The 27900-nt window shown below is 48.1% G+C and overlaps 1 protein-coding gene across 9 annotated transcripts in view; it reads left to right on the top strand.

The window, feature by feature from the left end:
• PAX5 (paired box 5) overlaps window positions 1–27900 on the top strand; it is a gene marked incomplete at both ends in the record, with an annotated part of 139498 nt that overhangs the window by 38492 nt on the left and 73106 nt on the right. For all 9 annotated transcript variants that reach the window (XM_082335775.1, XM_082335772.1, XM_082335770.1 and 6 more), the window contains one exon: window positions 13133–13308. In XM_082335775.1, the coding sequence (XP_082191901.1) occupies window positions 13133–13308 (176 nt within the window). The remainder of the gene's footprint in view (window positions 1–13132; window positions 13309–27900) is intronic.

Here is a 27900-nt window from a genome sequence, read left to right as displayed (position 1 = left end):
GGGCAGTCTCAGCTGGTGATGTGGTGGGGCTGTTCCCAGCGTGTTTGTCTCAAGCGAAGCTGCAGGAACAGGCTCTCCCGCTTGAGAGATCGTTGGCAGAATTCCCGTGATGCAGCCCAAAAAGTGACCCGCTCAACCTCCCTCTGAATGAAAGCAGGTTTTGAAATAGCAGAAATACGTGCAGTGAGATTCTCCCATACTTGCTTAATAAGGGCATCCATGTGATAAGCACAGTGTCAAGGGAGTTGTACTGTAGATTGCTGAGTTTACTGCAGGATAAATAATTAATGTTTAGATGACACTAATTAATTACAGTAATTAGCAAAGAGCTACACTGTTTTTCCTTAAAAGTAAAATCTTGGCTGACTAATTTTGTTCCGTGTCCAGTGCATCAGAACATTTAAGGCAGAACCATAAAATACAAACATACAGAGGGAGACGTCATTTTCGCTGGGTCACTGACTACCTTTTTCATAGAATCATAGAATACCAGGTTGGAAGGCATCTCGAGGATCATCTGGTCCAACTTTTCTTGGCAAAAGCATGGTCTAGACAAGATGGCCCAGCACCCCGTCCAGCTGAATCTTAAAAGTGTCTGATGTTGGGGAATCCACCACTTCCCTGGGGAGATTATTCCAATGGCTGGTTGTTCTCATTGTGAAAAATTTTTGTCTTGTGTCCAATCAGAATCTCCCCCGGAGTAACTTGTATCTGTTACCACTCATTTTTTCCAGGTGACTCCTTGTAAAAAGGGAGTCTCCGTCTTTGTAGCCACCCTTTAAATACTGGAACATGGTGATAAGGACTCCCCTAAGCCTTCTTTTCTCAAGGCTGAACAAACCAGTTCTCTCAACCTTTCCTCATACGGCAGGCTTCCCAGTCCTTTGATCATCTTTGTGGCTCTTCTCTGGACCCCTCCAGCCTGTCCACATCTGTTTTGCATAGCAGGGACCAAAACTGAACACAGTATTTCAGGTGTGGCCTGGCAAGTGCTGAGTAGAGTGGGATAATGACTTCTTTATCTCTGCTGGTGATGCCTTTGTTGATGCAACCCAGCATCCTGTTGGATTTCTTTGCTGCAGCAGCGCACTGTTCACTCATATTGACCTTGTTCTCCACCAGGACCCCCAGGTCCCTTTCCACAGAGCTGCTCCCCAGCCAGGTAGATCCCAGCCTGTGCTGCACTCCTGGATTATGTTTTCCCAGGTGCAAGACCTTACACTTGTCTTTGTTAAACTTCATAAGGTCCCTGATAGCCGGTTCTTCCAATGTATCAGGTTTTCCTACAGGGCATCTCTCCCTTCCGAAGTGTCCACTTCCCCACTCGGTTTGGTAACATCAGCAAACTTCATCAGGGTACACCTGATCCCATCATCCAGATCACTTATGAAGATACTAAACAGCGTTGGGCCCATTATTGATCCCTGGGGGACCCCACTTGTGACAGCTTGCCAGTTTGAAAAGGAGCTATTTCCCACCACCCTCTGGGTGCAGCCTGTCAGCCAGTTCCCCACCCACTGCATGGACCACTTGTCTAGACCATAATGCATCAATTTCTCTAGGAGTAGACTGTGGGAAACTGTATCAAAAGCCTTGGAGAAATCCAAGTAGACAATGTCCACCATTCACCCCACATCAGCTGAGCAGGTTACTTCATCGTAGAAGGCGATCAGGTTTGTCAAGCATGGTTTGCTCTTGGTGAATCCATGCTGGCTTTTGCCAATCATGTGCTTCATTTGATTTGTGATAGCCCCCAGGAGGATTTGTTCCATAACTTTCCCAGGGACTGAAGTAAAAGACTGATGGGCCTATAATTTCCTGCATCCTCCTTTAAGCCCTTCTTGTAGATGGGGGTGACATTAGCCACCTTCCAGTCTTTTGCGATGTCCCCCGATCTCCATGCCTTTGCAAAGAGTATGGAGAGCGGCTGGCCAGCTTGGTGAGTCAGGCTTTAAACTGAAGGCCTCCGGGAGTGGGGTCCAAAGTGGCAATGCTCATGCCATTGCAACCAACTGGGCAATAAGCCAGGCCAACCAGAGCAGCAGCAAATGTTCCTTAGCTGCCTCCGAAGAGAAGAACCAGAAGACCAGCCACCTCAAGTGTATGTATACCGATGCGTGCTTTTTGTCCTCTTCTGTTCTGCAGTTTTAAAAAAGCCAAGAGTGCGGAAGCATGAATGCATTTGGAAAGCTAAAATAGTGATAATAAAAACAAACATGACATTTAACTGTCTCTGCGGTTAAACCAACCAATGTGACAACTGTCTGCGCCCTTGCCCGTGCTGCGAGCCCCTCTCCCCACCACCTGCCTCCAGCCGTTCCGCTGTGCCAGGCAGGGACCCTCTGGGCTGGAGCTGGGCTCGGCTCGGCACACGAGCGGGGCGAGAATGGGTCCCTGAGTCTGCTGGGGACTCTTTAACAGGGACTCGTGCCACAGCAACCTGCAAAGGACAACTGAGTGCCAATGCTGCCATGAAAGGGTGTTCCCTGCCTGCCTGAGGCTGCGGACTGCTCCCCGTGTGCCCTCTTCTCCTCTTCCTTCTTCTCCTCCTCAGCGTGAAATTAGGTGGGCATCAGAAATGGTAGCAGCTGAATTTCCCGTTTGATACCTGTCCCCCTTCAACTGGTACAGTGTCGCAGGAGCAAAGGAGGGTGCTGAGGGCTGCTGAAGTTGGCACGTTGCTGCCTCCACCACGCATCTGCAGTGCGGAGCATGCTTGTGCATGCCCGTTCACACCAGGACTGAGACCTCTGGGTGTTGGTGCATGGGATTTTTCTCTGTGCAACCTATTCGTTCATGGCATCTCCTGTGCAAGCGGACAGCATCTCCCAAATTGCAGCTGTGAGAGCTGGGGTGGTGGCAGCAGCATTGTGCCCTCCCTTCTGGAGGAGGGTGCTGGGGCTGGGGGATGCCAGAGGCTTTCCTGTGCAGCGTGGGTTGCAGCACCGACAGAAGGTCCTCCCAGCTGCACCTCCCCGGGCACTGGTGGGAGACCTCCCTGGCTGTGGGAGCTGCTGGACTACACAGCAGGCAGCAAACTGCATCATGAGCGCTGCAGGGGTGGGTGGCCCTGGGAGAACGGCTCGCAGGTGCAGATTGGGCACTATCTCCCCACCCACACTCTGCACTCCCATCTCTGGCTAACAGCAGCAGCCAAATTCAGTGGCATCCAGAAGCCATCTCAGCATCTCTCCTTCAGGAGCTGGTTTGATGGACGTTCTTCATTGTCCACCTCCCCTCGGAGGAGGAGAGAGTGTGGGGAAACGCCGTGCTCCGCTGGTGTTGCCAAGTTGAGTAGATGGATGCTGCACAGCTAGCAATAACAGCAGTGCGCTCGGCAGCTCCCGCATCCTGGCCTCTCTGCTGAGTGCTGTTTAAGTATGAAACAGTGCAGCGGACCCAGGCCTGGGGATGCCTGCAGCTTGCGGCCAGTGCGGGAGAGCGCACCTGTGTTCAGGCAGACGGAAAGTGCAGCTGAAGGAAGATGGATGCACAGATGCAGTTCCTGGATGTAAGAAGTAAACGGAAATTTTTGAGGCGTAAAAACCCACATTACACAGCTGTGGAGGATCTTTAAAAGTTAATTTCTCCTGAATAATGTATGTGGATAAAATATATAAAAATACCGTTAAACTTGCACTTTGTGTAACTTGTAAAAATCTGTAGGTGCATATTACATTGTATTTTATAACGGTGTTTTATTACTGTGTTTTGCATTCAGCCATTATGCTGAATTCAGCTGAGACATTTCTTCGCTTCATTGTAAGCATACACATTTGCAGGCTTGAGACCACAGTTCTTGATTTTGTAAAATAAGGCTTTATTTAATTTATGCACAAGAAAAGTCTGCAGCTATTAATGGCTTTTTGTGAGTGTTGTTTGTGGATAGTCGGATAGAGGGTGTGGAGGGACACCTTCCACTTGTTGGAGGGTGCACAGCATCTGTCTGCAGCTTGCAGCCGTGCTGCTGGTGGAGCGAGCTACATCCTCTGCAGTCTTTCTCTCTCCTTTGCATGTAGTAAATCCAGTCTTGTCACAGGTTGGTGGTACTGTTTGAATGTTTTTTAGGAATTTGCATTTTAGGAGGAGTAGCATCACTGCTTGGGAGCCCTCTGCATTTCTTAGGAGCTTTGCCAAGGTCTTTGGCAGCGCAGTGGAGGAAGGCATTCCTCCCTGGGAAGAGCTTGCCTGGGGTTTGCCAGCGGTTAGTCTGCTGGGATGCATCAGTGCTCTTGGCACTTCTGCATTCGGCTCATCAAGTGGGTGGGATATGAGTGAGCTCTTCACTGCTTTTATTTTCTCTGGGTAAGTTTCCCAGATAGTGATTTGCAAAGAATTCAAGGTCTTAGGGGGAAATTTTGCTTTGCTGTTTTAAGCTTGCGTGGAAAGATTAGTTTTGATTGACAACGGTTGAATAGCCTGTATTTTTCTTCTCAAATGTCAATTCCTGGGGAGGGCAGAAGTTTTGCAGTCTCCGTCGGGTCCACGCAGGCTGTAGCTGTTGCAGGGTGTGCAGTGCCAGCTGCTCACAGTGTGCAAACTTCCCGCTGGCTCCCATGGGTATGTTTTCTGCTCTGGTGTCCACTGCGTTTCGGCCCAGAGTTATTCCACTGAGTGGTCACTCCTCTTTGCACAGACCCTGTTGGGTCGCGTTTGCATGTCCTACCACTGGTTTTTCCTTTGGCTGTCAGATTTCACTCTCCCAGTATTTTTCATAGCTGTAAATCCTCTCCAGGTCAGTCATAACCAGAGGCCAGTTTGGCATTTCCAAAGATACGCAGAGCACAATTTCATCTCCAGCCTGCTCTAGTCTGTGTTGCCCAAGCATATCTGGGAATGATTTTTTGAAAGAAATGATGAAAGGATGTGGTACAGCATGGTATGGAAGTAAATATAAACTATGTTAAAATTGCTTGAATGAGCTTATAACAGCCATTTAAAAACACACTTTGAGCTGGGAGTACATGACATAAAGTGCATGTCTCCACAGCTTGCTGCTGAACACAGCTTACAAAAATGGATTAGGAAAAGAGTCTGTTTCTCACAATCATTTGTTAATAAACTTGTCATGACATTTTATATTTATAGTTACTGCAGTTATATCTCCCCTTAAATATTCTAGAAGTCATAGAAATATAAGCCCATTCCGACGTTACGCTGCAGCTGGTCAAGGGGTCCTGCTGCCCTGGGGCCTTGTCCAGGTGCCCACAGTCCCCCGAGGCCCCAGGAACTGCAGGGGGATCGCATGTGCCTGCTGTGTGCGAGCCGGGCTCGGGGCACCTGCTCCATCCTGCTCAGCGTCTTCCTTTTAACCTGTCTCTGCGCTTTGGAATTCCCCACTGAGGAGGGGGAAGGTATCACTGACACGATTTTTGCTGCTTTTTAAACATAAAACTGCATCGTGAGAGCAATCACAAAACCCACAGCAGCTCTATCACTCCCTCAAGCTGCTGTCCTCAGATGAGCTCTGCCCCGTGGTGGGGCCGGTGGCCGTGGGCATGGCTGTGGCTCCTCAAGGGTGCTGCATGGAGGCTGACAGCTTGCAGGCTTGGGATGGTCTGGATGATAACCTGTGCTGCTCAGTAGATTGCTGTCTGCTGTGTGCTGAGACTCCCGCTGGGGTGGGCACATCTGTGCAGTGAGCTTTGTCACTGCTCCGGAGCACTGCAGGGGACGGTCCAGAGACCCCCAGGGTGCCTGGCTCCCCTCTGCCTCACAGCCCTTGCCGCAGCCATCGGGCAGCAGAGCAATCCCAGGCCTGCGCTACGTTGGCCTGCAGCTCACCGGGGAGCGGTGCAGCAAGGCTTGCTCTGACCCGACTGAAAGCCCGCCAGCCCGCAGGCACCGTCAGCCTGCCCTGCAAGCGGTGCGGCAGGCAGCAGTGACAGGGCTGTGTCCTGCGCGTGCAAAGCTTGCAGCGTGAGTGAAGTCCGTCCTGCTGACAGCCCTTGCAGGTGCACAAGCAATCCAGCTCCACTCAGTGGCACTATTTGCACAAGTGTCTGTTCAGATGTATAGGCTGTCAGGTTCATGAGGGTTAGGGCTGCTGAGCTGCGGGGTCCCACCACACCTTTACTGACCTCTGCAGTGGGAAGTGTGGGATGGGGATGCCTGCAGGGATTTCCTAGCACAAACTAGGAGATACATGATAAAATTTCTGTGTGGCTACTGCGGGATTAAAATTACTGTAGGAGGAGATGAGCTGTAATCTCATGGGAAATCTGTTCTGTTAACTAAAACCCCCTTTTTTGGTGATGCCCGTAACCAGCTTGGTGGTGCAGCTTTGCAGCTATGGAGTTGCACCCTGGGTGTGCAGCAACGCTACGGGGTGGTACTTCGTGGGTGTACAGGCACAGCTTTAGCTCATACATCTTGTGGGTATACAGTGTGGCTCTAGCTCGTACATCAGGGAGGACCTCCAGCTGTCCTAGAGAGCAGAGACAAATGTTCTCACAGTGGAGAGGAGCTCCATCACTTATCAGCGGAAGACCAGAGGTGGCTGGTTGATGATAAAAGTGCTAATCGCTGTGCTGCTGAGCATTTTAGGAAGAGCAGCACTGACAGGCCAATGATGCAGCTCAGATACTTCCATCTTACTTCTTCCATTGCCCGGAGCTGGTGCAAACACAGCGCTGGTTGTGCAGGCACCGGGCAGCCACCTGCCAGATATGCTCTGCACAGCAGATGGGTGCTGCTGGGAGCGGTGTGGTGTGTTGAGGGTTCACCACTGGGAGCCAGGGACATGCAGCCTGGTTCGCAGGACCATGCACAGGGTGAAGGCACCCTGCCAAGAGCTGGGACCCTCCCATTTGCTGCCGGCTGGGGTGAGGGCAGCATGGGTGGGTGGCCCCCAGCTCCAGCAGCACCTGGTGACTGTGCAAGAGCAAAGGGCAGGAGGGAGGGGAGGCTGGGGGCAAGCAGAGCGTACCCAGGCTGCTCATGCATTTAAACAGCAGGTGGGAAATGGCTGAAGACCTCCTGCCATCCAGCACTATCCTCCGGTGTGGAGACCCCCTGGCCAGCTCTGCTGCTGCAGGGTCTGCAGATGTGCTGGGCAGTGTCCTGCCGGGGCCATCCCCCAGGGAAGTGTGTGTGCACAGAGGCCAGTTTGCAGCTTGTGCCGTACCTGGTGGCTGGAGCACAAACCCAATGTTTTCCCTGCTTGTCCAAGTTGGGGATGGTGTGGGGTGGCGGGCGCTGACCAGAGGGCAGGGGGCTTGAGCCACTCGGGCTCCTTGTGTCCTCACACCCATCCTGACTGTGAAATCGGTAAAATATCTGTAAAACTGGAACGCAAAGGTGGGAGTGTTCAGCAAACCCCCCGAGTTTTTCCAAGCCCAGAGGCAGGACAATGCGCTGCCGTCGGCAGATGCTGGTCTCTGTGTCTCCAGGAGGTGCAGAGCTGGTCCAAGTATATCTAACAGGTCAAGCCTTGAAATGAAGAAGCAATAAGCCACTGAAATGGTACTATCACCGAAACATGATTGATCAATTGAATTCTATCAGAGACAGTGGGCAGTGAGATTAACTCAGGCCTGATGGGTTCAATGAGTTAAAGCATGATGTTCATTTCAGCTTCATTTCACCAGTCTTTGCTTGTGAAATTGGTCAATCAATAGAGGTTGAAGATCATATATATATATATTGGTGACCATCTTATAGGGAATATAATCTAGCGTAGTCAGCTCCTGACTCCGGCTGCCTTCAGTGGGTAATGGAGACAGAGCAGAGACTCTATCAGTGCCATCGAAATGGCCTGATATCTTCTCCAAATGAAAAGTATTTTTGGATCTCTGATGATTTATCTTTTTTTTCCCCTCTTTCTCACTTTGATCTACGGCAAAACCCATACCCATCTTCGTGAAATATAGTGATTTCTCTTGAAAATATTTGCGCGATGATCAGCTATATACACTTCAAAATATAAAGCTTCTTTTTAGTGATACTGTCCTTTGAAAAAATAAATAACTGTGCTTAGAAAACTCAAATAGTGTAAATGCAAAGATCTCTCACCATGTATGCAGTCCTAAAACTAACGCTTTACTGGGAAGAGCATGAGGCTGCTGGCTGCCAAATGCACACAATCCTGAGAAGGTGGCATGAAAATTCCGTTTATGTTTTAAACAAAGCCTTCCAAATGGTAATTAAACAAAGTCTTTATCTTCTCTGGACTAATTTACAGGCATGCTACAAGGAAACAAATCACCTTTTTGCCTCCTGGTAATATTTCATTTGCTTCATAATGTTTTAAATGTGGTGAATAACATCCTTCCTAATTAGCCTGCATTTCCCTATAAGGTGGAGTAATTAGGTGTGATACCAGGTAATGAAGTTGGACAGTACAAATTAGAGACAGAAACCATGTCCTTTATGAATATGGGCTGTTCATGGTACTAGCTATTTACTTCCTTGATTAACCCTGTAAAACCACATTGTTTAAAAAAAGAAAACAACCTGAGAACCTGAAACCAGAAGATTCTCTTTTTCTTCAGCAGAGCATCGCATCAGACAGATGTACCATGGAGGTGTGCACTTCATGGTACGTCATTATTGTTAATAACACTGGAAATATTATTCCAGTTGAATTTGTGGATGGCACCAATTTCTCAGCTGCTGTCACCTGGCTGAGGTCCTTTATTGGAGCTGCACTCGTTTAGACCAGGGCAGGATCTATCCCGTGCTATTTCACAGTGACACTTCATAATGCAGTAGTTAAATAGTGGTGTTGTCCCTTTCTGAATAAAAAAAGACAAGGTGGAGGTGATCTTTTTCTTTTTTCTAATACTAAGCTTTAGGGCTTTTAAACATACTCTAGTGTTTTGTGAAGATAGGGTCTAGGGCAGTTTGTTCTCCTTATTTTGGCCCATAGTTTTAGAAATGTATAAGCAAAACACTATTTTAAATCAAGTGAGTTACGTGGTGAGTATTGCTAAAAATCTGTTTTAGGCGTATTTAGCAATTTCAGATATTCTCCTGCAGTTTCAGAAAACATGTCTTGGACAAGTATTTAACCGTAAAGGTACGCTAAAAAAAATCAGATCACAATTTATCAAATTCTTTAAAGTGATCTTGCCATTTGCTTAGGTCTCCGGAAAAGAAGTTGCTTTTAAGTAACAAAGACATAGTATTTCTGGATGATAGCCACACCATTTAGGCAGCCTTTTTTCAGCAAGACCATGCATGGTACCTCTTCTCAGAGGTGGATCTGTTCTGTGCCTGACTCTTCCTAGACGGTTCAGACTCTGGTTAGCCATAGGAAATCTTTGCTAGTATGTAATATTAGCATGATGTTAGCCTTCAGCTGTCCAAGTCAGGCCAGTTTCTTTAGGAGAGTGCCCGGCTTTTGTAGTGAAACCATAGGTCATTTTTCTGGGTAAGATGCAAACAGGGAAGCAGGTGTCCGTGCAGTTCAGCGTGAGAAATGATTGCTTTTTCTCGCACCTAGCTATTGCCTGCTGGTAAACTCGGAACCGGGGAGGTGTCACTGTTGCTTCTGGCCTCGTGCTGGGAGAGCAGTGTGTTGCATCCAAGGTAGTTCAGAAAGTTGTGGTCTAACGGCACCATCTCATCCCCTCTAGGTAATCTGCTAGAGATGAAGGATGAAATGTTTGTCTGAGAAGAATGTCCTCTTTTGTGTTAAAGGAGAGTATTATATCTGTGCTTTTCATTAGCATTTCTGGAAAGATGCCGTTGGACTGGGAACTAATTGTTTTGCAGGGTAGGTAGGTGCACACGTAGTGCTACTGTCAACAAAACATAACCCTCCTAGGTGGATGCATTGATTATATGAAAAATGTTTTTACCACTCCCTGGAGCCTATTTATAACCCAAAGTGCTTCAAACCTGCCAACAGTATTTTAATTATCGAAGATATTCTAGTGTATTCAAACAATGCATAATGCTAATGGTAATTATCTCACATTTATATAATGCCTAACAGCCAAACGCATCCCAAAGACCTTCACAAACTTTCAGGTGTCATGTGCAGTGTATGGAAAGTCCTTTACTTGTGCAGTGAAATGCAGCACTTACCTGCAACTAGTCCAAGTTTGGGAAGCGCAAAAGAACAAGCTATCCCTTCATTCATGGGATGCGGAGAGGGAGCCATAATGAGGGTGAGTCAGGTTTGGGCGGTTTCCAGACTCCTCTCACAAAGGTGCTGGATCCTCTGGGCAGTGACAGCTTTCCCGGTGGTCCCAGCCCTGCCCCATTCCTGCCCGGGTCCCTCCCTGGCAGCAAACCCTACGTGCATTGCTCCTTCATCTTGGCACAGCCCATCTGCACTGGGAAGCGTGGTTCAGAGGCTGATCCCATCTGAGATCCTCAGGACGGCATGTGGAGACCGCAGCAAACAGAGATGTGTGGATGGTGTGGGGAGGCAGCCCTCTCTGGCTGGCTGTGCAGGCAGTGCTTCCAGCACCATACCAAATCTTGACCTTGAGACCAAACCCCTCCAGAGCCTCACCACCATCTCCATGTGGTTTCATCCCCTGCCATATTGCCCAGCGCTGTGCAGCAAGGCACCTCATCTGCTGGCTTGCTCCCAGGTCTCTCTAGTATGGTGTTTCTCTGCAGATTTCGATTGCAGAGAGAGATCTCATCCTCTTCCTCATATTTGTCGGGATGCTTTGGTGGCAGACGCGTGGGGCGGTCCCCTGCCTCACCACCCCTTGGAGGAAGGGCATCCAGGGATGAACGTGGCCGAGCCGGTGCTGTGGGCAGTTGGTGGTGTCTGTCCATGCCCATCCTGAGCCGCCCCTCTGGACATGGCGCTCCTGGATCAGGGCGGGAGCCCAGCTTGCAGCACGATGCTGCCCGCAGCCTGGCCCTGGTGCCTGTCCCCGGCTGAAGCTGCTGCGCCAGCTTCGCCTTTGTCTGGCTCCTCTTTTCCGACGTATTCGCTCCCCCAGAAATCCAGAGCTGCACTCTGTAATACAAGTGCTGCCAGTGAAATGCAAGTCAGCTGCTCCGTATTTAAATATGATGGGATCTCATTATACACCTGATCTCTGGCTGTATAAACAATACACAAACTGTACTGGCGTTGCCAAGAACATTTTCCAGGTCATACCACGTCTTGGATCATTTCACTCCCTTTCATCACCCCCTTTAGACCAAAACTGCATAAAGCTTTAACTTTGATGCCAAATTGTGGATAACATTAGTTTAACCTGAAATTTAAAGCCAGCATTTCCGTGCTCCAGAGACAGGGTCTCCCCGGCCTTTTGCTACCATGCAGCTAGCAACCAGAATTTTAATTTTATAAGCCATGGTTGACTAAACCCAGCACTAGGTCTATTAGATATTATTTGATTTAGAATAGTAAAAAAAAAAAAAAACCATTTAAAGATACACTGCTCTCGTATGTCCCATTGTATTTTTTCACAGCTCTGTACACATGTTTAGACTTTCTATTCAGAGGGCAGGTTTTTTTTCCTGTATGGGATAAACTGATCCTTGAACTTTACAAAAGCCAGCATTATCTACTCTTGATTTAAGTTGCACGACTTTATCTAAACAGGTAAATACAAAGCTGTTGTTGCCTAAATTGCTGAACTAAAATTTAGAACGATGTTTCCAGCATTAATTGCTAACATCAAATGCCTGTTCAGTGTAAGTGGTTTGTTACAGAGAGTGATCAAGGTTGAAAAAGTATTTCCATGTGTCGGTCCCCCAGTTCGAGAGATCTGTTTTAAAACAGCCTGGTTTTCTGGATACACAGCATTGTCTGCAAAATCCAGCTGTGCTGAAGGATGATCTCAAATCAATAGTCCTTTGTGAAAAATCTTGTCTGGGCATCACCCATGTTACTGATGGCCAGCACATGTCTGGGGACAAAACTAGTGTCTACAGCTGCAGGGTGTCTTTGTACAGATCACCTCTGGTCCTTGCTGCTAAAAAACTTGATGCATAATCTACGGGAGAAGGTCTGAGTGATGTTATTCCTCTGCAGACTAGTTGGACAGTAAGCCACTGCAACACTCATGAACATCTTGTTGTTAAGGATGCATTTGAATTCTGCTCCTCAAAACTATTTTGGCAGCGAGATTCTATTTTTAAAACGTTTCCTCCCTCTGTCTAGTGCAGTGTTGCCATCTGGAGAAGAAATCTGATATTTACTGTTGTTCTTGGAGTTCCACCTCCTGGAGTCCTGGGAATACTGCAGACCTCAGCTTTCAGTGCATAAAAGATACATTTCTATCACTGACAGGTGAAGGAAAAGTAGAAAACAACTGTGAATCTGCAAAAAGCAAATTGAAACAAGCCCCTGTATTGCAAGAGTCTTTTTGAACTGCCAATCTAAACATTTCTCAAACTTGTCTCATGGCTTTTCAGCCATGGGCAGTCACTTATGACTTCTGCTAAAAATCTCTGCCAACGGGGAGAGAGAGAAAAATGTGCCTTGGAGCCCAGGCTTTCATCATGCCAATAAGCTTAAGAAATACAAAGTGAAATAGCAGTGCCAGGAAAGTGCACAGGATCAGGCCTTGCTGAGGGTGTTGCAGTGGTAACTCTGAGCCCCAGGGACATCCCTGCTCAGTATGGTGCAGGTAGTGCCTGTGTTTTGGAGGTTGTCTGGCCAGCTGCTGCCAGTGGGAAGTGGTACTGGGCAGACTCCCAGCTTCCCAACATAAGTGCACCATAGCTCAGAGCTTGGCATGGGATGGAGCTGAGCAAGACTTGAGGTACCGCAGGAAGGGGGTGAAGCGTATGGGCAGTGACTGGGCAAAGCGGATCTGCTGGAGCTGACCCAAGTTGACTGTGACTGTAGCATCAGGTGGTGTGCTTATCCTCCCGTGTCCTTCTGCATCCAGACCATGAACCAGAGAGGTTCTCAGGTGGTGCAGTAAAAGTGATACAGGCAAAGATGTGACAATTATCCTTTGTCCTGCCTTTAAATTATGTGTGAAATCATTTTTGGTAAATTGTGTTGAGGATTGGCTGTAACGGAAGACTGGTCAGTGCATCTCCTGGCAATATGTGTCTTGCTTGTAACCTCCTATCAAAGAGTCCTCATGGTGTCACCATGCTGATACCCACATCTGTGCAAGGGATAAAATGAGACACTCCTCTGTAGGTCTCATCATTGTGATACCTACTTATTCTCTGTCTTCTCTGTCCTCTTTGAAAGGTATTCAGGAATCTCCAGTACCAAATGGCCATTCTCTCCCAGGCAGAGATTTTCTTCGGAAACAGATGCGAGGAGACCTTTTCACCCAGCAGCAGTTAGAAGTGTTGGATCGAGTCTTCGAGAGGCAACATTATTCCGATATTTTCACAACAACTGAGCCCATCAAACCAGAGCAGGTACTATTGCAAACATTCAGTGTTTCGCTGATATGCTTTCTGCTGGCAGAGGTCTGCTTGGTGGACATCACCAAACACTTCTCAGAGTCTCAGTAGAAAAACATGGAGAAACAGGTGTTGTATCAAGCTCTTCAGCCTAGAGCATGTTAGCCATAAAAGACTGAGTATTAAAAAATGAAGGAAAACACTTGTTGTGTAAACATTAGCAAGTGTTTGGGTATGAAATTATACCTGATCTGGGCCAGTTACATTAAATGAGTGCTTGAATAGCATCACAGCTTCTGATCCTTTTGTTAGATCAAAAGCAGGCTATGCAGGTAACAAGGAGAAGACTTGCAAAACCCAACACCTAATTTTGGTTCATAGTTAGCATGATTGTGCACACAAATTAGATTTTTGTGTCCAGAAATGGCTTATTAGGCATGTAATTGGCCATTTGCTGAGAGAAACACCCAATTAGTATGTGAAGGTAAATTAGTTGCACCTACAGATTAGCAGTGTGTTTGAGAAGGACTTGGCACTAATTTTTTGGGAAAGTTCCATTTTTGCAGGCGCAATACAGAAGCACATGCAAAAACTGATGAGCTCTGTCTCTCTGTGTTCTCTGTGTTCTTCTTGGGCGGCAGCCTTTAATTCAGCTGCTAAGAGGGAGGTAGAAATGAATATACTGCTGTCAGCAGCAATATCGGTCTAGCTTGCTACTTAATGATGTATTTGGCCATTAATCTTCAGTGTTCTTAATATTACACCTGCTTTTTAGCAAGGTGGATGGACTTCTCAAGCTGCAGACAACGACTCATTTCCCTTGGAGGAATCTATACATTAGAGGGCCACTGGAGATTGTCTCATGGCAGCCTACTACCATCGTGGCTCCAGTTAAGGAATACATATTGGTATAAATTTTTTGAAAAATGACTTACTTATGCTGAAAGTCATATGGTAGAGTAGAAATTTCTCATACCTTTGAGCTCCTATCTGTCATTAGTTATTTCATTCATAGACCCATTTGCTTTTCACCAGCTTCTGCTGGTTTTGTGGCTTCCCTGGTTTGAATTTGCTGGGGAACTCTACAGATCTGAACTCAAGCTGGAAAAAGATAGGGGAGATGATGGGGTCAATGCAATTTTTTAAAAAAACTCGTTAGGAAAGCCAAACAAGTGGTCTCTGGAAGGTGAAATGGCCTTCACGTACCACTAGATGGTGGCTATCCCATCTGAACACCGGTGATAATGGAGAGGACAGGCACTGTGCCCACTCCTGCAGCTAACCTTTTCAGTGTTGGTCACTTAGAAGTTGTGTGATGTTAGATCTGTCCCTCTCTAACTTTTATACACCAGAAAAGTCATTACAAAGACAGCGGTGAAGGAAGAGGATCATTTTTTCATTTCTGTGTTCTGAAGTCTCTGAGTCATGTTACTGTAGCTCCAGGGAGACAGTCCAGCACTGAATATTTATCCAGAGATAAACTTTTGCTGGTTTAATAGGAAGAATGGGAGAATTGAATGAGGATATTGCTGAAGTATTATCCCAGTTGTCAAATATGGGATATTTGGCTGCTGGTGGAGCAAGGATCTCCCTGGGTCCATGTAAGCAGCTGTGACTAGAATGTCTGTGCTGCCAGAGAGTTAAGATTGGAGATATGCCCCTATTGATTTGGTTAACAGGGTACTCTCTGCATGCTCTGGGAACAAGTGCTGAGAAATGTGATATTATGATGTACAAAAGGTGCTTAACAGAACTGCCTTGTTTAGGCATTTTTAAGTTTAATTAGGAAATGGAATCTGTAGTTGTTTGCTTTTATGTAGGTTGGAGCATTGCTGTTTGCTCTTGAAAGGCTGGGGCATGGTTAAGGGCTTGCAGTTGTTTGGTCTTGGCTGCTTCTTTCTGGTGGCATGTGAAGTGTAACTTTCAACAGGAACGCATGTGATCTGTATGATTAGCTGAGGTTCACAAGGATGCAGGATGAACTGTACTGCTTACTGAAGCAGTCATGTTTTACCTCTTTGGTGAGTCAAGCGAAGCTGTCATGATACTTAACCAAAGTGGAGAAGCTGTCTGGATCAATTAGTAAGGCCAAAGAAATCAATGAGAAAGAAAATACTGAGAATATTAATGATGTGACTTGGAAAACCAGAGTTGTCCCTGCAGTGGGTTGTTGTAGTAAACCAAGACCTGCCTCTGGCGTCTGGCTGTCCAGAATGCCACTGAGCCCAGAGCTGTGCATTAGGAGCTAAGTCGGCAATGGATGTGTGGCGTCCTGAGCTGCTTCTGTAGAGGAAAATAAGGAAAAGATGCACCTACCCATAGAGATGAGATGTGGGGAGAAGTCTAGTAGGAGCTGCTGACCCACTGCTTATCTCCTTTCTTAGAAACATTGTCCAGTAGCAGCCAGCTGAATATCACTAATCTTACTTGGTCACAAAAAGTTGTTGATATCCCTGTGCTGCTCACTTGTGGAGGGCTCCAGGTATTTTACTGGAAGAATGGCTCTTCTCTAGACAAGGAAGTTCCTTTTTCTCCCTGTTCTGTGGCTCCTCTCTACGTCTCCCTCCTTGCTTGTGTGCTGGGAACAGTCTCTTGGTCACGGTGAGCTGTGGCGTGGGGGGACAGGTCCCTTCGGCACAGTAAAGTGTTTGCATCCTCAGCACGCTCGGTCCCCAGCTGAAGGCTGGCTCCAGCTGCCCAAAGTCCTCCAGGTGCATTTTCTGGACAAAATTTGGGCTTGCCTCTTGGAAAGCGTACATTGCCCCTCACATAGGTAGACGTATTGATGGGCTGTGTGGGAGTGCTTGCCTACCGCTGCCAAACCCATTACTTTGAGAGCTTCTGGTCTATTTGCTTTACTTTTCCATATTTAATGTTTTCCTCAGTTCACCTGTATGAAATGGAGAATCCTAAGTTATTTGTCACCTCAAAGTATGTTGTACTCTTGACAAGCATCATCTGAGTTTTCACATCTGCTATAAGCTGTGCTTTCTATAGAGAGACCCACACGGAATGAATACTTGTCTTTGGGAAAGGGCTCATACAATGCTGAGAGAGAAGGCAACTGCTGGACAATGACAGGAAAATAAAATGTCAGGCAGTCCTTTGTTCAAAAACAGTGCCCATTGCATGCACTGGGTGAGGCAGGGATCCCACCATGGGTTTTATGTCAGACTGTGTGCATCGGGGGGCAAAAGTAAGGCACCTCCTATTATGTGCCTCATTTTGCCACCTAATGCCAGGCAGTGCAGCTGTGCATGCATACTGCGTACTCTGCAGCACAAGTATGTGATACCTGCACAGGTAGAGCATAAGAAATGTTCAATGGCAGGTGAAGTCCAGCAGCTGGGAGCTGGGAAGCCTGAGGCTGAGGGTTGGCTGTGCAAACGGAGTTGAGTCCTCTTGTAAGGAGTAACCAAGGCATAAATTCAGTACTCTAGAAGCACCCCGGCCCGCCTCCCCCCAACAGAAACCTGCTATAAACATGAATCCATGTATAAAATGAATGCCTTTCTCTCACGTTTGTGCCCTTTTGTGCTCATTTTTTACAAACAGCCTGTGATCTATTTGCACTGGCTGCAAATGTTCATGGAAAACTGATTTCACGTATTTCTGGGCACAGACTTTGAAATGCACATAGCGGTGCGTTTACAACACCACCATTGCACTGCCATTCTTCCTGTGGCTGCTGGCCACCAGCACTGTGCAGCTCTTTCATTGCCAGCGACAAAGCCCATGGCTTGAATGCCATGTAATCCTCAGGTCCCAGAGAAGGAAAGCCTTCACAGTGTCTGCCTCCTGGACTGGCAGCAGCTCCTGTCCTCCTCTCTGTGCCTCTTGATGTGTGCGGGGACAGGCCCTGCTGCTCCCCACTGTGTCGGCTCTGCAGTGGAGTCGCACTGCGCACGAGGAAGGCTGTTCACATTGCTTGCACAGCCGACATCCAGACTTCCCTCGGAGAAAAGCCGTACTGACACAAGGAGCAGCTTTTGCCTGCCTGCCCTGGGGTTGTCCTGTACAACTACATCCATGGCGGACCACCGTACTCCCACCTGGTCCCTGACACAGGCAAAACCCCACCATTCATGGTCGCTGCACTGACAATTCAGATTTTTATCCAGAACCGGTGCTCATCCCGTGTCCTTCTTATGCACATAGCTGCTACACCGAGCGGCACAATTTTCCAGTGCCTAGTCCATTAGGAGCATCCAGCTGGAGGAAGTGGATGTGGTGGCTGTACTCAGCAAACCCCTCTGCACGGCTGTGAGGCTGATTGTCCCCTGCTGGCTTCCCGTGATTACAGCCAGAAGGATGGAGGAGCTCTTCCCAGCTCCTTGGGAAAGCTGTCTTGGGATGGCTGAGCCCATGGCATTGCTTGTGTGAACCATTGACTCAAATGTGTTCGCCAGTTAAAGCACGGACAGGAGATGTTCCTGGAGATCAAGACCTGGGAAACAGCCGCCAGCCGGGAGGCTTCAGGCACGGGAGGCTGGACAGGTGCAGGGGGCAAGCCTGGGGCTCACAGACTGATGTGCTTTTGGTGGCTGTGAGAGCGGGATTAATGCTTCTACAGGGGAGAACTGTGGGATGAAGGATATACAGCAGGATCGGCTCGACAGGAGGGGCAGTGCGTTAATTTCCTCAGAATAAAGAAGAGAATTAGCTATGCTGGATTTCTGTCCGCAACAGAAATGGATTCTCTTGTATTTTCAGCTTCACACATGGGTCCAATCGAATACTCATTGAAGCCAAGAGGAATATTTCTATTGACTTCAATAGACTTTAGATCAGGGCCATAATGAGGCATAACATGATGTGACCAGATTCAACGCTATGTAGGTCACCGACTGAGAAGAGAACTGCTTGCCGCTAATAGCAGATAATTCCCAGGCCCTTGCTGATGCTTTCCCATTGCTTTTAGCTAGAACTAAACCAAATATCGGTTCTCGGGTTCATTTCTGGATAAAATGCAGATATTCTGGGCTTAGGTAGAAACCAGTAACCTGGCAAATGTATACTAATATATTTACCAATGACGTGCACTGCAGATAAGTTTGGATCTGGAGATAAGCACAGGCAGATGAAATTTGGATAACTAATGAACCTGAAAAAATTACTAATAAGTTGAAAAGAATTAGAAAAATTGCACAAAGTTAAAACCCAATTGCCCTCTGTTTCAGAGAGAGTTGCGATGAAGGAGTTCTCTGAACTGACCAAGAGAGGGGCATAAATCCTTTCGAAAATCTTCAAGTTTTACTTTTATCTAGCCAAGTATTTGCCAGCTTGGAAAGACAGAAGTTTGTTTTTCACTGCAAGGAGCTGTATTGGATGCTGTGTCTACAGGAATGCAGCTCCTGAGAGCACAGAGATGTACAGTCCTCCTTGCAATGTTGGGGTTTGATCTTAGGAGTAACAGGGAAAGGTCGGAAACATGTCAGATAAAAGAAAAGTCAGAAAAAGTCACTTAAAGCCAGAAAGTGTGACTCATTTTCCTGTTTGTGTGAATAATATGTTTTTTCCTGAGGGACATTACCTTTGGGTGGACAGTGGCTGCTGAGTATCTTCTTAAAATACCCTGAGACTTGCAGTGAGAAATGAAGGGCTAAGATTTGCTTATGTCTTCCCGAAACTTTATGTTGTCCAGTAACAGTGAAAATTATGGCACTAACTCATGGCTGTATTTAAACATCCAGAGTGAAATCTTTTCTTGATCTGCCACTTGCAGAAGTGATTTGAGCATTGAAATGCAAGCTCTTACCCATGGCTTGTGTGACAGGATGTGGTAAATGAAGAGCAAGTTAAAAAGAAAAACAAGACAACAACACACAGCTTGACAAATGGACAAAAATGCTAAAATTGAAAAAAAAAAAAGGAAAGAAAAAAGACAAAGGAAAAGTGGAGTTCAGCATTGATCTGACAGCCCTGCAGACAGCTCCTCGTGTGCAGGCAGGAGTCCGGCAGGCAGCTGGGCGGGAAGGCATGACTGTGCTGGGCTCGGGACCCTGCGCCGCGGCAGAACGCGCCCTCAGCTCCGCTGAGGTGGCAGGGGGTGGACACGGTGATTGGGGGTCACAGGGCACGGGGTGAGTTTACGGGTGGCTGCATTACCCCCGTGCCGTCCCGTGTCCCCCCTGCACCGGCAGCCAGTCCCCCATCCCATGCCAGTGGAGGTTGGCCAGGGTTGGCAGCTGGATGGGCTGCCCCGGCTGCCGGTGCCGGTGCTGGTGCCGGTGCTGTGCGGGGGCAGCCGGTGGGTGCTGCCTGCTCACCCCTATTTTGCCGGCACCGTGAGCCCCTCTACCTGCAGAAATGGGCAGGTGAGGGCAAGCGTTGGCAGTGCAGAGAGGAGCAGGGAGCAAGGGCAGTTCTGCGGTTTTACATCTGTGCCTCGTCCAGCTGAAACCTCCTTTGATCCAGTCTGTGGCTTTATTGGTGGGAGGGGAAAAAAAAAACAACTTTAAAATCCAGCCTAAGAGAGCACATCAGGAGAGGAAAAACCTTCCCATATTTACTCTCAGTAGACTATTAAACAACACCAGGCTATTAATTTGGCTTTTGAGTCTTCACTAAAGCCCATAAAAGCGCACAGTTGTCAAATGGAGTTCATTTTAATTTCCTTTCAATCACAGTAAATTATTCAGGTGATAAATCAGCTGGGGCAGCCTCCTGGCTGTAATAGAAACCCTAATTCCTGGCTAATTATCCAGCCCATTGCTGCCAGCAGATCAATACCCCTACTGAATGGAAAGGGCGCGGGGTCTGGGCAGGCAGGGTGGCGGAGGGACGGCAGCTGGGAGCACCGTGGGCGCCCGTGACCCCCGCCCCGTGCGGGGGCTGTGGGAGGTTAAGCTGTGCAAAGCTCCCTCCTTCCTCCACCACCCGTAAGGGAACGCGTGCCTCTCTGGACAGCAACATGGGCCAGGGCAGCCGTGGCTTGGCCGCTCACCGCCTGCCCATCTGCCTTCGCTGTGCTTGGGTGGGAGTTGGGTGCAGTGCCCCCACGTGTGGGTGTAGGAGATGGAGCATGCTGGGGGCTGGAGGGGATTTCGGTGCTCTCCCCTTGTGGGGTGACCCTGCTGTACTCTTGCCACTTGGTGGGATATGGCACTGGCCCTTTGCCTCAGTTGTTCTGTTGATTCCCTGAGTTTGGGACTTTGCTACTGATCCACAAGATAAGCCATGACAGGCTGCTCGCGTGGTGTAGGAACAGGGTGCTTGCATCCCAGGGAGCACGTGTGTGCTGTGGAGATGTACTTGCTCCTGGTGCTGCCCATCTATTCCGGCTGGTGATTAACACAGGCAGAGATGGGGAGAGTGTCCTCTGAGGGAGTCAGAGGCTACTCAGAAGGAGATCTCAGGCTGGTAATATTTTTTTGTGCTGAGTAGTACCTTTAAATAATGGCAGAATTTAAAGAGGTTAAGAAAAGACTGGAGAGGACCAGTGGTCAGCCATAACACAGGGCATTTCACTGGGAAGGAGCAGCGGCTCTTTGGAGACAACAGTTGCACTTACCCCCATTTTCCCTGTATGAGGTGGCTGTTCAAGAGCTGCTCTGTGCCCAAAGCCCTTCGAGACCTGAAATGATGCTGTTAACCACAGCCTCCGGTTCATGGGGAACCATCAACTCCTGGTGAAATAACAGGGTTATTCTGCAGAGGTGTTGAGTAGAGCTCCTTCATCTGCCAAATCCCCCAGATACTCCGGGGAGGTCAGAGCTCTGAACTGCCCTTGGCTTCTGGAGGCTGAGCCTTCAGCATGTGAGACTTTGTGTAGGATCCCTATTCCTGTTCACCATCACTGTGATTATTGGTTATTTGCATTACAATGGTACTGGGAGGACCCAACAGGCAGCACAGGGCTATGAGCTTTGTGCACTGACTGTCTAGGGGAGAGTGATGTCCCCAAAGGTCTTGCTGTCTGGATGAAGAAGACAAGTAATGGCTGAGGAGAGGAAAGCAGTTTCACCTGCCGTGCAGATCAAGAGAGAGCAGCCGTATGCAGTGACTTCTCCATGGTGCCACAGAGAGGCTGAAGCCTCCTTGGGATGGAGTCTAATGTCTGAGCCCTCTGTCTTTCCCTTGTGCTGCTGGGGAAGGTGATGGACCACCTTCTCTTTTGGCTCTGCTCTGTTTTAGGGTAAAGAAGGAGAAGGGAGGCCTGCCAAGGTGTTTCTTCCTGCTGAAAATCAACTTTTATGAGTAGAAAGCCTTTTCTTTTAGAATAGCAGCAGAAAGAACAGCGCCTTGGGCCAGCACTTCCCATTCACATCTCTTGCCTCTCTGCCCTCCCTTACAAGTGTTTTTTTGTGCACAAGCTTCTGAAGACTGCACAAAATTCCCCGCATGTGCTGCCTTGTTGTGACATGTCATGTTGGGTGGTGACAGTCAGACTGTGTTGTATGACACCTGATATTTTGTGTGACAGTGGGGAGTTTTCTGGGGAAGCACCATGACAGGATCCATGTATCCTGCTAACGTATCTCTGCATCAGTGTCATCTTTGCAAAGAACACCCTGCAGCTTGCATGAACACCCAGTCTTTGAGTAAAGAAAAGAGGTGGGAAGAAACGCACGTGGGATAACTCAAGGGATGCCCGCTTTCATGTCCAGGCAGACCTGGGGATACCCCGTGCCCCCATCTGAGCTCTATGCCCCTTCCTGTGAGTCCCTCCTCATGGGGAATGGGTGGTGACTGATTTTCCCACTTTGTCTGGAAGCAATGGACAGCCTGGGGTCAGGATTTCTCCTGCAAAATTTTCCAAGAGATGACAGGGAGAGTTTCCAGGGGTCTGCAGTGCCCAGCGTGCAATGCCCCAGCAGTGCTGCCTTGCCGAAGAGAAGCTGCTGCTGGAGGATGGAGCCAGGGTTTCACTGCACTGATCCTGCTGTGCTGGCAAAGTGTAGAGTTAGTTGTTGTTGTAAGGAAACCCACAGGCTGTTTCTTGTCCTTCTGGGTCTCTCTGTCTCAACCAGGCTGCAGTGAGTTAGGGTCTGAAGAAACAAACCAAAAAGCGAATAAAAAGAGCCACGGGACCACGCCTGCTTCTTCCCTCTCCTCCCAGCAACGTGTGGCCAAATCAGTGCAATGAAACCAAGCTGGGGGAGCAGCTGTGCCTGGATCTCAGGGATTTCAGGGTGTATTTGAAAGACTAGAGCTCTCCCAGTGCCTGTTACTTCACTGGAGAAGCCCCAGTGATGACCTGGGTTTATGCTGATGCTGCTGCCCGCAGAGCCAGCTGTGTTGGACTTGCTGGGGGTTGTCCCCCTGCTCACATGGCTTTGCCTGGGGTCCATGTCTGGCTCTGGCGGTGCACAGTGTGGGTCCGCTGTCTACCCAGAGGAGTCCTTGTCACCTCTTCACCTTGCCCCAGCAGGGAGGGGGAATCCCAAAAATACCAAGGTAGATAACACCTTCAGGAATTGCAGTGCATTCCTGGTTTTTAACAGCCTATTTTTTCCTCCTGACTGCTCTCAGATATGACCATATGTGAAAATACAAATTCCCGAGTTGACGAAAGGCCAGCTCCAGCATCTCCTTTGTCCTTGTCTCTTTTCTCTTTGCTCTGTACAGACACAGTGGGGGATGCTTTTTGCTCCGGGCAGGCTCCCCAGGTTGTGCAGAGGCTCATGCGGAGGCAGGTATTGGTGATGTGTGGTGCAGCTGGCAGCACCGAGGGCACCGTAGCTGGCGTGTCACCCGCTGCTGGCCCCAGCGTCCCAGCGATGCTCCCAGTGCTCCAGCGCACACGCGTGGCTGAGCCTGCGGGAGCCGAGGTCCAGAGCCTGCGATGGCAGACCAGCTCCCCAGTGTTCAGGCATGGTTGGGGGCTCTTCAGGGACTGAAATGCCCTCAAGGAGAAGTGTGGTGTGCTTTTTCCCCAAGGGTCTGGGGAAACAGTGTTTGAAAATTGCAACCTTAGCAGTTTTCTGTTGGGTAAGGTTGGCAGGGGATGCTTTGCCAGTCACCAAGTTTCATGTCAGCACTTTACACCAGCTTTACAACTGGAGCTTAGTGATGACAACGGAACACAAAGTCCTGCAAAGGCAGTGGGTGATCTCCTCCGGGAGACTTGCCATGGCTTCCATAATTGTGGTACAGAGGTGGCAAATTTAAGAAAAGCTTTCCCCTCTTGTTATCTTGCCAGAAGTGTCCACATTTCCTTGCAATTTGGGAGCTGGCTTTGACTAATTGTATCTCTTTGTTCATCATGTGTTTTGCGATAAATAGCTAATTTTTTTGACTTCAGAGAGATAAACCAGGTCTATCACACCAGCAAGTTTTAAAAACACCCCACATCTTTGGCTTCGGTGGGGTCTTCCTTCCAAGGTTTCATGTCACCAGCAGACAGCTAATGGAAAGTCTGTCATTACAGAAAAAGTCACAGACAGTAGCCAGTGAAACAGTGGACTCTGCCTGAGAGCTGAAGGAGAGCAGTGATTTACTGTCCACCCGTCACATTTTCAATATCACATCAAAGCATAATATATGAGTAAGATGAGTAGAATTATAATCACTCATGTAGTCTTTGTCCCTTTGAAAAATAATAGGGGAGTCATTCCTGCACTTTACAGTGTGTATGTATGTGATGCTCCATTTGTATAGGAAAATAGATCTGGAATTGTTCTGAAGCTGGTTTTCTCTGTGGAAAACGACAATGTCGTGTAATGGCAGTAGTCGGCCAAGATTATGTCATAGCAAAATTGACTGACCTCCTTATGTCTGTGTTAGCCTTGCAAGAGGGGGAGAGACAAATCTGTGAGTAAACACACTTGCCCATTGATTTATTTAATGCCTGTCCTGCTCACGTTACATTTGAGGGGAAGGGCTTGCACTGGCATTTGAAGGATGGAACAAGACTTCTTTTCTTAGTCCTCAGTAAATGTCTGGATCCTGCAGGCTTGGAATAGTTTCAAATACAATTTCCACCCTTTGGTTTGGAAATCACTGCTGTTTTACACTCATTTTGTAGGCTTTGTCTAAATCTGTCTATCACACTAATCAACAAAGATGGGTTTCTCAAAGTATGCTCCCTACACAGCTACTGAATACCTGGAGATCTCCATGTGCTAAAGCATCTTAGAAGGAGCCAAACTCTTTATGGCGGTGCATGGTGGGAGTGCAAGAGACAGGAGCATGATCTGACACAGGAGAGGCTCTGCAGGGTCCAAAGGAGCACTTTTTCCCCCTGAGGACAGTCAGGCAGGGCAGACGTTGCCCTCAGAACCTGTGCAGTCTCCATCCGTGGTGGTTTTCAAGACCCAGCTGGGTAAAGCCCTGAACAGCCTGGCCTGGCCCTGTAGCTGGCCGTGCTTTGAGGGACCTCTGGAGCTTCCTTCAAACCTGGATTATCCTACGACCTTGATGTCCAGCTACCTGCTGTTCATTCCAACTGTTATGACGTGACTTAGGGAAACTTTCATACGGTTGCAATGGAAAACGTGAAAAGCATAGTTGGGGTGGGAGAGCAGCATCCAGTTCACACTGTGTGCAGGATGAGATGGAGAGCTGCCTGGGATGAAGCGCCCAGGAGCCTAAGCAACTTGCTCAGTGCAGATGCTGTGTTTTCAGAAAAATGCCTTGGTTTTGGGTTCCCATTTGTTTAGGAAGGGATGGAATGAAACAACCTACAGAAGTGGTTGTATGATGACAAAAAGCAATTGTGGAGCTAAGTCACTTGCAGAAAAAAGGGCTAGTTGCAAAATTCCTCTCTGCTCATATGAATAGTGGCTGCTTAAAAGTCTGGTGGCAGCAGAGTTTGCTGAAATGAGAAAAATAATTAAATCTGAAAGGAAGGAAACTCTTACGCTAAGAGAACAGCTTAACATGTAGGGGGATGGTTTCAGCCCTGCTCCTCTCACCTTGAAAATATAATTGAATAAGGGCAACCTCGGAGAGGCAGGGGTTTCCTCTGCTCATTCTCCGTGCTGCACAAGTCCCCTCCAGGCTCAGAGCTGACCTGAGGTCTGAGTCAGTCCAGACAAGTCACGTTCAGAGATGTACCCAGAGGGCTGGGGGAGAACGAGGTGCTGGAGGCAGCAGGTGCCTTCTTGAAACAGGAGTGCAGAGAAACCGCACTCATCAGATGCTGTGTTTGGCTAAGAGTGTTTGACCAGTCATTAGGACCTCTCTAAATAATTAAAACACATGATTAAGTAACAAATAAAATTAAAATACACAAGAAATTGTCATCAGATTATGTGCCTGATGAGTGGTTTTCAAGCATTGCCAAGTTGTGAGGCTTTGCGCCAGTGGGAGTTTTTGCTGAAGGCACAGACCCCACGACCATGTTTTTGTTTGGGCAAATGGTTCCTCTCTGGTTCTTGTGACTGTAGAGAAAAGTTTGAAAATATGACCCCAAATACACTTGTGGTGTAAGAGTCGGGGTGCCTGCTGGGGTGGGAGAGATGCTGGGGTCATGCCAGCAGTGTGTTCCCTTCCATTTTCCCGCGATGTTTTACTGCGTGTGCAGCGCCCAGGCATCTCCAGCGCAGCTGACGTTTTAGTGGCAAAATGATGATTATTACAACAGCAGCATGTCTGGCTGAACCTGTCTTTCCGACAGAGAATGTTTTGATAAAAACGGAAATGTTTCAGTGAAACCTGTCATCTTTGATGATTTTTCCGCGTAGAAGGTCCCTTGCTGGAGCCTTTCACGATAGCGAGGAGGTGCAGAGCCTCCAGCAGCGGCAGGCTGTGGGTGTCATCAGATGGTCTCTTTACCTGGAACCAGCACCCTATAGATACCCTATAGGTAGCCAATATGTACCACACTCATTGGTTCAGCCTGCCTCTGTTTTGCTTCATTTTCTATATCCGTGTGCAGACAATTTCTGATGTTTCTAGGTGTTTTTTCTGAAGCTGAGGAGCCCATTTCCCTGCCCCGCAGGCAGGCAGGGTGGACGGGGTGTTTCAATGTGGAAGCGGGTGTCTCCGAGGTGGGTGATGGTGTCCTGCCCCTGTCTCCAGCACCTTGTCCTGAAGCCTCCACGCTCCAGACCTGCTGCTGGTCAGGTTTGGTTGTCAGCAGGTCTCAGCTAATTAGCAAAGGGGAAAAACAGCTCAAGATTTACCCCACGAGATGAATGGAGCTCAGTGCCCGTTAATCCTTAGTGAATGTCACATCAAAGAAAGCACCACATCATTCTCCAGATTTTTCCCTGCCAAGGGTTTCCATTCACACAAAGCATGCCTGCAGCACGGCTGAAGGGGAAAGAGTGTCCCCGCACCTCTGCATTCCCCAAAACCCTTCCTGGCACATCTAATTTGCTGCACAAAACACTCTGGTTAAGGGATCCAAGCCCGGGGGAGTCGCATTGCCCTCTGTCAGAGCATGGAGTACCTGCTGCCTCCCTAACCCCATGCCCCTGAGGACTTGTAACTGGGAAGTGCTTTGTAAATCTTCCAAGAACAATATTTGTCCTTATATTTCTGGCTTTTCCATAAGCACATTGTAATGAAAACTGTCTTGCCATATTGTGGCCCTTCGCAGTCCAGTCTTGGGTACACGTGAAGAAATGAAAGAAAAACTTTGGAAAAATGTTTGTGTGTTTGGGTTTTTTTGATGAGGTCAATTCCACGTTGGGGATTTGACAGGGAACTCAGCATTGTAGCGAAAGTTGTCACCCCCAAAATGGAAAACAGGAGACTCCTGATGCCCATAGGTTCACCTGGTTCCCAGGGACACCAAGAGGGAAAGTGGAAGTCTTTTGGAAAACAAAGAATGTGTGTTTGTGTCCAGCTTTGAAAGTGGCGTGAAATTCATGAGTTTATGGGTTGATATGGATTTGTTCAGCTTTTGACTTTGCAACACGCCACGAAACACAGCAAACTCCCTGGCTTTCTCTGCTGGCTTTCATCTGGGTAGAGATTCGGTGTACCTGGAGCTGCAGCAGATGCCAGGGCTTTGGCTGCCTGGGAGGATTGGTCCGTGGTAAACGCTGCCTGGTGTATTTTGCCATGGAGTACTGCTTTGAAACCAGTTTATTGTGCACAATACGTAATATGAGGTAGAGAAAGGATTGGCATTTGTGAAAAGATGGCATTTGTGAAATACCTTCAGATAGTTAGTCTGAAAGTGTTACAGAAATACAAATGTTGTTCTTGCAAATGTGCACAAGACTCCTTAAGTGTCAGGAGCTGTCAGTAGGATGGATTGAAAAGATATGGCAATATTGATGTAAACTTCACGCACATTCCCAGTGTGCCTTCATACTTCTGCTTCGTATTTCTCTGTAGGGAAATGCTTGACTGTGCTGCTGGTTGTGTTTTCTTCCCTGCTTACCCATGCCAGGTGCTTCAGTGGAAGCAGTAGAGCCACCGTGATGGAGGATCATCCATTTTCCCTCCTCCTATGGCTGAAATTGTTAAGGTTGGGGGTGAAAGCATCCAGTTCTTGTCATGAGAAACAGCATGTTTTAGCAATATGTTGTGACAATGAGTGGCATAAAGTGATTATGTACTGGGTTTGCAAAAAGCAAACTGCTTTTTCCACCAGGGTGGGATGAGTTATGCTTTATTTTACCTGGGTGTGTTACGCTTTATTTCAATCAGGTGCCCCTTTTTTTAGCATTGTGTGTAGGACGGTGGAGGCTGCTGACAGAGCAGCAA

Source organism: Platalea leucorodia, assembly GCF_965183815.1.
Source record: "Platalea leucorodia genome assembly, chromosome: Z".
Lineage (NCBI taxonomy): Eukaryota > Metazoa > Chordata > Aves > Pelecaniformes > Threskiornithidae > Platalea > Platalea leucorodia.
Note: the sequence above shows the minus strand (reverse complement) of the source record. Positions and strands in the feature narration are given on the sequence as shown.